At 39.0% G+C, this 13086-nt stretch overlaps 1 protein-coding gene across 2 annotated transcripts; it reads right to left on the bottom strand.

Annotated features, from left to right (window-relative positions):
• Positions 1–1240: 1240 nt before the first annotated feature.
• tcte1 (t-complex-associated-testis-expressed 1) lies at positions 1241–7767 on the bottom strand. 2 transcript variants are annotated; one of them, XM_066676513.1, is made up of 6 exons: positions 7611–7767; positions 7196–7252; positions 5784–5993; positions 4668–5239; positions 3899–4348; positions 1241–1507 (listed from the first exon to the last, which is right to left on the bottom strand). In XM_066676513.1, the coding sequence occupies exons 3-6, from the start codon at positions 5953–5955 to the stop codon at positions 1334–1336; spliced, it is 1368 nt and encodes a 455-aa protein (XP_066532610.1). In that variant the 5' UTR covers positions 5956–5993; positions 7196–7252; positions 7611–7767; the 3' UTR covers positions 1241–1333. The 2 variants fall into 2 exon arrangements, with proteins under 2 accessions (XP_066532610.1, XP_066532611.1); XM_066676514.1 differs by lacking the exon at positions 7196–7252.
• Between the last annotated feature and the right edge of the window lie 5319 nt (positions 7768–13086).

Below are 13086 nucleotides of genomic sequence, written 5' to 3' on the forward strand. Positions count from 1 at the left end.
AAGAGGTCAAAAAACAGGTTACAAAACCTGACTAGTCAACAGCACTGAGGTAAGATACAGTGGGCGCTATAGATTTCCTGTCTAAATTATGTTTGATGATTGTAAATCCTTTATGTAAAGGTTTCTTCGTTCCAAAAAGTTGGTGAGATCTTGAAAACAATTCTGGTGGATGATCAGAGACAATTTTTTAAGTGTGGGTACGAGTGGTAGTTTTCTTTTTACCATTCCAGTTTGGGTTTGAACAGTTAAGTGTCCATCTTGATGGTTTAAGCAATTGTTATTTGGCAGATATTTAGTAACCTTTGTATCTAATTGTGATGTGCTAAAAATGTGTGCACAGTACATTTATTTCTTTAAAGGAGAGTTAACATGGGTAAAATATACTCAGTGTTTTGAATAAAAAAAATTTAACTATTTGATGTTAACACTACATATACCACTGAACAGTCACTAGTTTGACTGTGATATACATAGCGATGATATATTAGTCACATAATCATGCGTCACTTTAAAGTAAACTGAAATCAAGAAACAGACATTACGACTACAATTACGACTACAATACTATTATGAATACTAGTAATTTTTTGAGGCCAAGGCACTTATCCTGTTGAAGCCAAGTACACAATATTATGAAAAGTAAATATAGAATGCGTTTGTTGTTTTTTCTGTGACAACAACTTGGTGGAACTGAGGTCTTCTGTGAAACTTCCAAAAGCATTTCACTGCCTACTGCATATTTCCAGAACAATCCGAATAACTGCTAATAAACAACTTGTGAAGCCCTGTGGATGGACACTGTGTGGAACAGCATGTATTCTGTTTAGAAAGGTTCACATGGATTCTGTAAACACAAGGCTGCCTTTACAGAATGTGACATTCTATAAATCTGAGGCCAAATACATGTATCAAAGTTGCAGCAAAATCAATAAAGCAGTATCTGTTCTAATATTAGACGCTGTTGTCTGCTTGAACAAATGTATTGGGTTTCACTTCTTTATTTAAATTTTTTTATAACTCACTTATTTGCATAATCCAGCAGTCACATTTGGGCCAAGTCTTCACCTCTAGTGATTTAAACACAGTTTGCGATGAGCGTTTGATAATGCAATGGTAATTGGTTGGGTTCTCAATCAGGTTTGATCTCCAGTAGAAAACTATGGAAACATATGCCAATCACAACTCTTTAGGCAAAATAGTGTATGACCAATAGTCAACACTATTAAGCCCTTTCCCCTTTTCTCAGTTTGCAACAAAAAAAATGTAAACTAAATTAAAAAACAAAAACAATTATGCATAATAAGATGAGTATTTAACGCTGAGGTTTATTGGTTTATGTAGTGGCCGCAGGGTCTTGTGTGCGTTTGCGGTGGGCTTTATTCTGGTTGTTGTGCAGGACCTTGCATATGGAGTACTCACTCTCCAGCCCTACATCAGTGAGGCGGATATCAAATTCCAGCAGAGTATTGTTATGAGACATTCCCTCCTCCAGAACCTTCCCGCCATCCTACAACAAAAAACACAGCACATTATTTAAAGAGCTTGTTAAAGCAGATTCCAGTCATTACTGTACTATACTGTGCAAAAGTGGACTGCACCGCAATGGTGGCTCATGCCAAATCTCTGGGGAGGGTTGGGTGGAGGGAAATGGTTGCGATGATGGCTTGTTCATTGGGTAAATTAAGAGTTAGCCATTCAGACCATTGAATCATGAAACAAACTTGACACTGTCATCTGACATTAGAGTTTTATTTCTGTGGATAGCTTGTTTAGAAATACCACCAGCAAGCAAGCCCAAGGTTCATAAAGCTAAAAACTGAAGAAATTAAATTAATTAGTGCCCTATTCACTATATACTTAACTAGTGTGCAATGTAGGGAATAGAGTAGTGGGCCATTTGTAATACGCTTCATGTTTTGTATGATAAAAGCATGTTGGGGCGAGTCCCCTTGGAACCCATAGAAAATGAACTGAAGGCTCTGCAACTTTAAAAAAAAAAAATAGGTTGATTGGACTGTGATACTCAGAGGTCCAACACAATCTGGCAGAGCTTGGTTAATACAGGGCTGTGGCCTTAATGTGGTAGAATGAAAGAAAAAAAATATTTTCCTTTTGGTGTCATCGCCCTGAAGATCGAACTGCCCATGCCACAATCACTATATAGTTTGTTTAATCTGGTGGTGTGCTGTGAGTGCTGTGGTGCTTTGTGATTGTGTCATATCAATGACTGTGGAGCTTTAGCTTTTAGCTTTTTTAGTCAAAATTGCAGCATTCTAAGGTCAGAATACAACGATGACTGAGCAGATCAAATTCTGCATTCCGGAAAAACACAGACTAGACACTGCTGTTCCAGCAGGCTAGTGTTTCTTGACAAAGGAGCCAGTGCTTTCTCTTGAATGAGGCAATTATTTCTAATACAATTTGCTTTGAATGAGAAGAAGAAGGCGGAAATGAGGGAGTAAAGACCCCAGTGAAGAAGCTGTAGAGATGATGAGACCCACAGGGAGCAGTAATCCCCTCCACAGCTCAGCGTGTTAGTGCAATTCTGTCCCAGCTCCATGAATAATTGAGCATGCATTACAGTCAAAACGACAAGGATGAATCTTTTCATGTTCATGTCTGTAAACTGAGCCACTGCAAAGAGCTGACTCTGTACCACCTTAAATACAGGATTTTAGAGTGTACAGTATATAATCTGTTTGCTTAAGGCTTAGCATCAGTTTTCAAACACAGCTAATCTAATATCCTTCTAAATTGAAAAGTCCAGTTTTAAAAATTCCCCACACCCTGGACAGAGCACCAGTCCCTCACAGAGCATCACACATTTACCTAGTACGTCACTCACTGATACTTATGGACACTTTTGAATAGCCAGTCCACCTACCAACATGTGTTTTTGAAATGTGGGTGGAAAACAGAACACCTTGAAGGAAACCTACACACCTTGAAGGAAACCTACGCAGCCAAAGAGGGAGAACAATACAGGGTGCTACTGAGCTGCCCAAGTCTCTTAACACTGTAGGGTAAACTATATATTTATATTCCTAGACATTCATTCATTATCTGTAACCACTTATCAAAAAATTCAGGGTGTGTCCAGAGCCTACCTGGAATCATTGGGCGCAAGGCAGGAATACACCCTGGAGGGGGCACCAGTCCTTCACAGGGCAACACAGACACGGACACTTTTGAGTCGCCAATCCACCTACCAACATGTGTTTTTTGGACTGGGAGGAAACCGGATCACCCGGTTGATCCGGTGAGAGGAAACCCACACGGACAACACACCACACAGACAGTCACCCGGAGCGGGAATTGAACCCACAACCTCCAGGTCCCTGGAGTTGTGTGACTGCGACACTACCTGCTGCGCCACCATGCCGCCCTATTCATAGACAGATTTAGTCTATTTAGTTCAGGGCAAATTTCAAATTAGAATTTAAAAATGGAATAAAAATACTTCTATGTTAATTCCTGCACCCAATAAATATATCAGAACCAAGCCAAAAGCAATTGACATTAACATCGTTTGGCAATTCTATATTAAATATGGACATCTGAGGCTTATGAAATACAGTAACATATAGTGACTTTGTTTTACATTGACTCCTTCAGCAGACACCTGACACTGATTTCTATTTGTAATAAGTAAACTGGTTAGACCATTGCTTGTATTCACTGTCACTGATATATCTAGAAGTTAGAGAAAGAATGTAATGATGCTTTTACTCACAAAATAAAGTTTGGTCCCATCCAATGTAATCTTAAATGTAAGCCCATTTTAAACTTCAAACATCAATTTTGTTTTGGCAGATCAATTCTTTTGGTTTAAAAGGAAAAATGTCTGGAATTTTGTTTTTTCACCGAACTAGCACTTAAAATATAGAATATCACTTACCACTCCCAGTCTGTTGCAAGACAGGTTGAGGCTTTTCAGTGTTGTGTTCTGCACTAAAGCATCAGACAGTGCTATGGCTGTGGGCTCTGTGAGCTTGTTGGCTCCAAGATGAAGGGTCAGCAATGACCTGTTCTTAAGAAGGGCCCGAGCCACTGCCTGACCACCTTCATCCCCCAGCCGGTTCAGTCTCAGGTTGAGGGACAGAAGGGTGGTGTTGGTGGAAAGAGCATGAGCTATAGCCTGGGCTCCTGGGCCCCGGATCTGGTTGTTGTAAATATCAAGGCGCTTCAGACGGCTGTGCTTCAAGAGCTTCCCAATGGCTCTTGCTCCTCTGTCCCCTATGAGGTTGTGTGCAAGATCGAGCTCCAGTAAAGAAGGATGGTCCAGCAGGGAGCTCACCAGCGTCCGGCACTTCTCATCATCCACTTTGCTCTGATTTATTCTGAGAACCTGTTGGGGAAAAAAAATAATAATAAAAAATCCAGCTGAATAGTACATATTTTAGTAATTGTATTCTGGTCTTGGGGGGGGGGTGTTCTTCAATGATTTAAATGGTTTGTAAGAAAGATGAAAGACGCTTATGCACAAATCAGGGCAAAATAGTCATAGCTGAATTGTCAATATGGTAAAAAATTAAACAAACCTAAATTCTTGATTATTATTATTATTATTACTATTAATTGTATTAATGTTTTTTTTATTGGGCACATTTGTGACGTCTTATATGTGTAAATAAAGCATTAGAAAAAGAAGAGACATCCATTTGAACCTTTAAAGACTTGCAGGACTTCAGGGCCTTAGCCAGTGATTCACAGTCACGGAAAGTAAACTCAAACAGATTCCATTCAAAGTTCATGCCACAGCTTTTAACTCCATAAAGCAGCTGCAGTTCCTCCAGGTTGGGCAGCTTATCCAACAGGATTCTGAAGTCAAAGTGGTCCATAAATGGCCCGTCACTGCCCACCTCCTCGCTGACAGAGTCTGAGGGGTCCTCGTCCTCAAACTTTGCTGGTTCTTTAATAGGGGGAAGGAGTTGAGATATTCTCAGCCTTCTCACATAGTTTTGACAAAGCGGCACCTCGTCCAGCACTACACTGAGGTCAGTGACGCCCGGAATGAAAAGTTCAATGACGTTTTCCAGATGGCGCTCAAAGAACATGCGTTTCCAGCTTTGTCCATATTCAGAGATATCTCCTATGCCCCAGCGTTCCTCACAGCAGCGTTTCCAGAACCCCTCATCACTTATCAAATTAGCGGTTACACTCAGAGGCAGAGATGGAGACAGTTGCTCCAGGACAAAAGCTTTCTGACTGGGCAAGAGCTCATCAAGAACAGGCTTCTCTGGAATACATCAGTGCATAACCATAAATCAGTAACAGCTAAAACACTGGAAAACAAATCATATCTCAACATCCTTCAAAGTCTGGACACACCTCATTTTATACTCTTTAGACTTCTGTTGTGCCTTTAGTTAAGGAACAGAATACGACCATAAATTTTGTCAATTATATTTTTTATGTTGATTTCTCAAATCTGTCTTCAGTCCAGTCTTTTCATTTTAAACTTATATTTTTAAAAGTTTAAATATATGCACTATTTCCCCTTGAAAACATGAATGTAGGTGAACAAGTTGTTTGTAGATTTAGTGAACAACAGTACAGGCCCTTTTTATTACAATGTATACCAACTACCAGCCGAATGTTAAAATATTTGTGTAATATGAACCATTAAAAGTGCTTGTATGTATAAAATGTATGTGATGCTACTCCTGTACAGAACGAAGAACAGGGCTGGAGATGATTCTGAGATGATCCAGAACTCAAACTGAGAAAGAAATTGAGACTGGAATGCCATGTAAATGTACCAGTTGTAGAATAAATATTACTTTCAAAATTCTTCACTATGTGCTGGAGACACAGGTTTGTCAGTAAGGGCACCACAGCGAGAGACCATTCTGGGTCTTCAGCTATAATTCTGCGCATTCTCCTTGGGTCTGCAGCAGGGTTCAGCTTTGCTACCGGAGGATGAATGCCAGCTGGAGCTTTGCTCTTGGACATCTTTTTGGCTGCGATGTTGAAGTCTCCAGATGGGCTTTCTGTTTAGGGGAACACACACAAAATTAAATAAACATTTTTAAATGTTTACATATCTTTACATACACATTTTTAAATATCTAGTCTAAAAACAGGGTCTGAATTTTTTTAACCCTCTTGAATATATCTTTTGCTGTCCAATTAAAAACATGTATCTCAATATTTGTGGATTTTTAGTTTACTAGCTACATCATTTGAACACATCAACTGAAAAATTAATGATGAATGGGCCAATAGAAATGCTCCAATAATCTTTTTAGACTGACTTGCATTTAAAGTTGACCGTTGTTATTTTGGGAGATACATATTTTCATAAGTTTGAATCATAGGTTTGATAATTTTTTGTTAGAAAAAAAAGAAAAATTATGTACTAAAACTTTAAAGGCTAAGCACCACTTAATGGACCTCCATGAATATTTCACACTATTTGGTTACTGACATATATAAGTATGAATTAAAATAAAAAATATCATGCTTAATTTGCTTTAAAACTGACAATTTTATTAAATTGACGGAAAAACCCGAGCTCGCTACGGAAATTCTTGAACGCAACCGTGACGTCACTGGTGGACAACCGCTGAACAACGCCGCTGTAAAACACCGTTATGACTGACTGTTATGACAGTATCTAGCTAAATAACCAATATTATTCATGACAATAGCCTAGCAATAAGCTAAACTCAAATGTAGAGGTACCGTTATTCTTGTAAATGTGATCGAAGTCGAACTGGAATTCATCCGACACTATAAACCTCCGTAATGCAGCTACGTAGCCGAGTATAATCTGAGACACCGAGTTTAGCGAGTCAAGCTAACGTTAACTAACACCAACTAAAACAGGCGAGGGGGGGGCAACGGTCTTTTAAACGTTATTCCTTGAATTAGTAAGAAATAACATGTTTTCTGACTATCAATAAACACAAATCCCACTGTATTTATTTGTTTGACACGTTCATAGAGCTGGTGCTTAGCCTTTAAGTTATTTTCAAAAGTATTTTTATGCTTCTGTAAGGCTCATGTAGAGACATCAATATAGGAAAATTAGGTCTAAAAAGGTTTTAATGTTACAGTAAATTATATACACTTTTTAATAAAATATTAACTCTTAAGAAAAAAAACTAAAGTCGTTTACATGTCTAAATGATTATAAACTTTAAAAAATGGTGTGTTTTACTGTTAAACGCTTTATTCTAGAGAAACTCACAGAGCCGGAGACGGTGGTGGTGAATGGAACCAGACGATCTTGGAACTAGTCAGGTCTCTAAAACCCAGCGCAGGATAAATATATGAAGGAAATGGATACTCAAACACTGCCCTGAAACGTGTTTTAGGAGTTTAATTAAAGTGACACGCATCTATTTTAGCAGCTCATCAAATCATATAACTGAACGCTATAGTGTAATATAAATAACAAGTATAAAAATAGTATTCAAATAAATTCAAGCAGCTGAGGGCAGCTAACTTTATTAACTTTTTAAGGCGAAAATATGAGGAAGGCGATACATGAACAGAAGATATGATTGTAATACAGAACTGAGAAATAAGCTGTTTGTTAACTGAATAATAAGAAATAACCTAAAATTAAAATAAATCTGCCGTTAGAAAACGGTCCTCTTTACCTTCAGTTCTGCTTTCACTGCCAGAGTTTCATGTTGTCGTGGTAACAAACACTGTGCTGTGATTGGCTTGATTTAGGAAAGGGGCGGGACTTACCAGAAAACAGGTGGTGGTGGTGGTGGTGTGCTCGCTCATGGATCTAACTGGTTATTTTGCATATATTCTAGTGTATATTAAAAAAACACATGGTCATTTAAACAAGGTTAAACTCCTGATTATCCTGGAGTGGGGTTTAATTTGTTCAATTTACATGTCATTCTTTGGACTTCTTTCAGTTTCTATTTATTTATTTTTAAATCAGCAGGCATTTTCTTTCATTTCTATTTGATTTCTAGGTGCACATATGATTTATGAAAACGGCATCTTTATTCATCTGTACACATTGGTGTCCACATCAGTGAAGATCTCACCTGGTCCTACAACACATGCCAGATTATCAAGAAGTCCCAGCATGGGAGCAACTTCTACAGGTGTACAGTTGGGAATATCCTCGTCAGCTCAGTCACAGTATGGTACGGAAACTGGACTGTTCGGGTCAGAAAATCTCTCCAGTAGGTGATCGAATCTGTACAGACCATCTCTGGAGCAGTGTTCCCCTCATTACTGGACATTTACCATTCCAGGACCATCAGGAGAGCGCTCAACATCATACATGCAATATACATATACATCCCCAGCACAGCCTCTTGTACCATCAAGCAGATGATAAAGAGGTAAGTATTCAGAGACAGGCAGACTCATAAATAGTTTCTATCCACAGTCCCTTCCTACCACTCTAAATGACTGAACTTTGGAAAACATGTAACATTTACACACAACATTATTAAACTATACTCATTTCACAGACACACTAGCACTCTTGCAGGTGCGGCTGTGGAAAATAGCCTGTGGAAAATAACTGTTGAAATAGCCTCTCCTCTCTCACTTACCAGACTCTCCTCCTCCTGGGACATACACGGAAGTGCTTATACGCAGATGTGCAGGTAGCCAATCAGAATGCAAGTGTCAAGACACAAACTGTGAGGCCAGCCCAACTTTTGGGTGGAGCATCTGTGGCAGAGACAGTGGGATCAGATTATTTACCATTGGACAATAGAATACATGGCTTGTGTTTGTAATCTCTTACACTCTGAAACAAAACAAAAACAAGTGTAATAAAACGATTGCCTATGAATATCATTCAATATTTACTGCCATGCCTTTGGCACAACACCACAGCAATGAGCCAGTTATAAGCTCTTCTGATGTGTCATTTATTTTTATTTATGTCTTAATTGGTTGTGTTAGTGGAGGACTGGCAAAGTAGAAAGTTCAGTGTAGAATGTAACCGCCCGTTTACTGTGCAAATAACAATACAACTCTTGAATGTTGAGTATGTTGCATGTACAAGCAATTACCACTCAAAAGGATGAAACTCAAAATAAGAACATGTCCTTTGTGAGAACAAAAGGCGGCACAGGTGCAAAAGGAACCCAGACATCAGCCTCCACTGCAGGTCTGAAAAACATGAGAAACACATGAACGCAGCTCTCTGTGTCCAGGAGCATGACAAACACCAGCACTCCTCATATCCTCACTTCTTTAGGTGAGAAAACAACCAGAGATTTCAATAAACACTTAAGTCTCACTTTAGCAAAAAACAGATTCACACCCTCAGTCTACAGCAGAGAACCAGAAACATCACAGAAACAACTCTTACTGTTTAAGCCATGTTTTATACATCTGACATTAAGGAATAATAATGTATAGAAGGCTTTAGTGTGAGCTACAAAAGGATATTAATGCTAAGATTATCTCGACTTGGAGAGAGAGTGTATGGTGTGATGCTTGTTCTTACACTTAAAAATATCCGTTGTGCTATCTTTATGATCTATAAATAAAAGTAGTGATCAGTATCTTGCACGTAGGTCGGCTAGTTTCAGAAAGACCTTTACGTTAACACAGTCAATGGTTTTTGAACTTTAAGTGTGACATATGTGTGAGGATATGGACATTTTACAACCCCTTGGCCTTTTTACATCTCTTACACATACATTCCTCATAATTTGTTCTGTTGTTTCTTGACTTTAAATATATTGAATTTATATAGAGCCAGTTTCCAGATTTACAGTAAGGCTACGTCTAGACTAAAGCAATTTTACCATGTGGATTCATCACTGTCATTGCCATTAAGCCCGGTACCAGGCCCTATCAATGTCAGAAACCCCAAAGCCAAACGTTTTATTGATAAATATGTAGGTTTGAATATATTTAAGTGTGAATATTGCTGTGTTTTTGTCCATTTGCATTTGTGTTTTCTTAGAATTACTGGGATGAATGGTGGGATAAACTGCAGTTAATTTCTGAATTACATCCTCCAGTAAACAGATCTAGAGCTGGCTCAGAGCTTCAGTGATTATACCGTGCTTAATTGCACTTGAAAGAAATGCTAATTTCTGATGGTCTGAAGGGTCTCCTCCAGTAACATGCACTCAGCTCTATTTCTGTCTCTCAATTCAATTAGGGACATAGAGTAAATCTGGCAATTAGCAAAATGGTGGTGGTGTGGGAGGGGGTGGCGTCATGGCAAACTGAGCTGTAACAGACACCCACATCCCAACCCCCCCCCCCCCCCACACACACACACACACACACAAGTGAAGACTTGGGAATATTTGAAAAACTGTGAGAATGGAAAAACACAAAGAACTTTGAGTACAAAGGTGTGAAAATGTCTCTAATCTTAAAAAAAAAGCCACACATGAAGCGTAAAGCTTTGGTGTGACTGCTAGGCGTGAAAGCACCTGAAATAAAACCAATGAAGCTCAGCTCAGACGTTGATCCTGTGAAGGTATTTTTAACCACTTAACAGTAAAGCCTTGGAGCCTGCTCATTTGCTCACAATTTAAAGAATGTCTTCAGGAATTAAAAGGACTATAACTAAATAAGTAAAGAAGTATTTGTTTTTTAAATATAAGGGTGTGTTGTCAACATTGCTCAAGGTTCATAATGTTCAGTTCAATCCACAGAGTGCATATTCAAAAGCTAAGATTATAAAATAGCCATTTTTGTAGTCAACTTTGAACCATATTCATATGTCTGTCTGTTTAGAAATTAGCACTTTAGCACTGTCTATTTGCAGTAAAGCTGTAAGAAGTGTTTATGCCCTGCAGTTTTATACAAAGTACAGTACAGGGCAGTGCCACAGTAAAACAATTAGTTTAATACTCGAGGCTAAACTAGGGTCCTCTTTTACACGGACATGTCCTCTTTTTTAGACTTAAAAAAGGCCGGACGTAATTTCACAAACGTCCCGGATTTTGTTTTTCTAGAGCTTACATAGAACTTCGAGAAGTTTCGTTCACAAACTAGTCCCGCCCTCCCCTACTCCGATTGGTTCGCTTGAGTGAGAAGATGGGCGTGGTGAAGTAGCCTAAAATCTTCTGATTGGACGGTCTGACTGTAGAGCTACCGTTATTGGTCGATAACCTTCTCTGTAAACATTTAATTGGTCAGTCTGCACGTCAGTAGTCGCCCCTCCCCCCCGCCCTCTTTTGGTGTCTCTTTAGGTTTATAGACGGTCAGGCAAAATCAAATTACAACATTTAGGTACACTATCGCCCACAAATGATAAAATTAGTCTCACAGAGAAAAAAATGCATCTGCCCTTTATATAATTGAATGAAGGGATATTAATGTGGTGCATTGTGAAAAACATGTATGTCCAAAATAGTAACTTCAAAGAGAAGGAAAAAATATTAACTTTCAGTGAAAGTCAATGTAAAAACATTTTAATCCAGTTATTTTGGAGCATTTCTGTAAGTCCATTAATTATTTTATTTTCACGCAATGTGAAGGACAGCTGCTGAGTTCAAATGATGTAGCCTAGTAAACTAAAAATGTTTTTCTTTGGACAGTGATGAACTATCAAATAGGTTTCAAATAGGCTTTTAATAATTAGGTTGAAATATCCTTAAATAAGAAAAAGAATTAGAAATGCTTACATCTCAGGCAGCTAATGGCCTAGTATCAGATATTCTGTACTAAATTTAAAACATGGCTGCCCACATGTAGAGGACATTATAGGTGGAGCGTAAACTGGAACTTTCAGGGTCTAAAAAGCAACAAGTTTCATACTACATACTACATTTTGGTGGTAAAATACTAGACTACAATAAGGATCATCTACAAAGAGTTATTAGAATATAGACCTCATTCTCCAGCTCTTACCCTAGGTGGATGACAGACTGTGGCTAAGGACATGACGTCCTGGATATTACTAAAGCCTGGCTTTTCATTACATAATTAGCAGCCTGTCCACATAGAGGGGATGAGTCACTTGTATCTGTGCAGCCTGGGCCCTAATTATCGATTAAACACGATACGGCAGAGGGAGTGTGAAGGAGCTGGAGTTAGCTGAGGGGGAAATATCACTGACTTCGTTCTTTCATGACACATCAGGTCTCTGTGTCCTGAACGTGACCCTGGGCCTGGCTTCACTGTCTCACTTCTGAAACAGCAGCTGACACAAAACTGCTACCCTTTGCACTTGTGTGGAGGGAGCTCTAGAAGCTGACGGTGAGGCGTGTGCTCTTTGCGTCAATCCCCAGTGGTTGAATCACAACTCTAACAAACAGCTGTATTCAACCTAAGTGCGCTGGGCAAGTCTGTGTAACACAAAGCATTATAAGAATCTAGATTACAACATAGACTGGTTAGTCAATAAAAGCCTGGTTGTAAAAGCAATGCTCTAATACACACTCATGTTAAAAACGTTGGGAGAAATTGACCCCTGTGATACTAATTTTAGACCAGAAACTTCTGAAATGGTCTGAAAATATTTTAAAGATTCTACACAAGGCCTGGTCCATTTTGAGCGATGAACAAAGGATCATCACTTGGACAAAAGCTGTGCCATTGAGCAATGCAAGTGTTTAAATGCAAAGAGTTTGCAGGTATTTAATGTTCTACAGCAAATAACATTACCTGAATATTCAGGAAACCAGGGTGAAAATATCAAATGGTAAAATACAGTTGGGAAGCCCCTGTGAAGTTGAATAATTGTAAGCATTGTAATTGCTTTTAATTAATTGTAAGAAAATTAGAGTCGGATACATTCATTCATTCATTGTCTGTAACCCTTATCCAGTTCAGGGTCGCGGTGGGTCCAGAGCCTACCTGGAATCATTGGGCGCAAGGCGGGAACACACCCTGTGGGGGGCGCCAGTCCTTCACAGAGTGGGATACAGCACGGGTTTATTCATTCAGTGGGTGAGGGCCTGGCTTTAGAGTAACTTTCTAGTGGGACACATCTATAGTCCTCATGGTGCAGCTTTGGCCAGCACAGTTATAATTAATCTGTCATTCTTTCTGATCAGAACGGTACCATCATCATAACAAGCTGCCCAACAGTAGCCCTCTGGCTTGAACCTGATCAGAGATGACCAGTGGGTGGAAGTACAAGTTTGTTTGTTTATTAAATACATAAAATGACAAATA

Source organism: Hoplias malabaricus, chromosome 7 (assembly GCF_029633855.1).
Source record: "Hoplias malabaricus isolate fHopMal1 chromosome 7, fHopMal1.hap1, whole genome shotgun sequence".
In the NCBI taxonomy this organism is placed as follows: domain Eukaryota; kingdom Metazoa; phylum Chordata; class Actinopteri; order Characiformes; family Erythrinidae; genus Hoplias; species Hoplias malabaricus.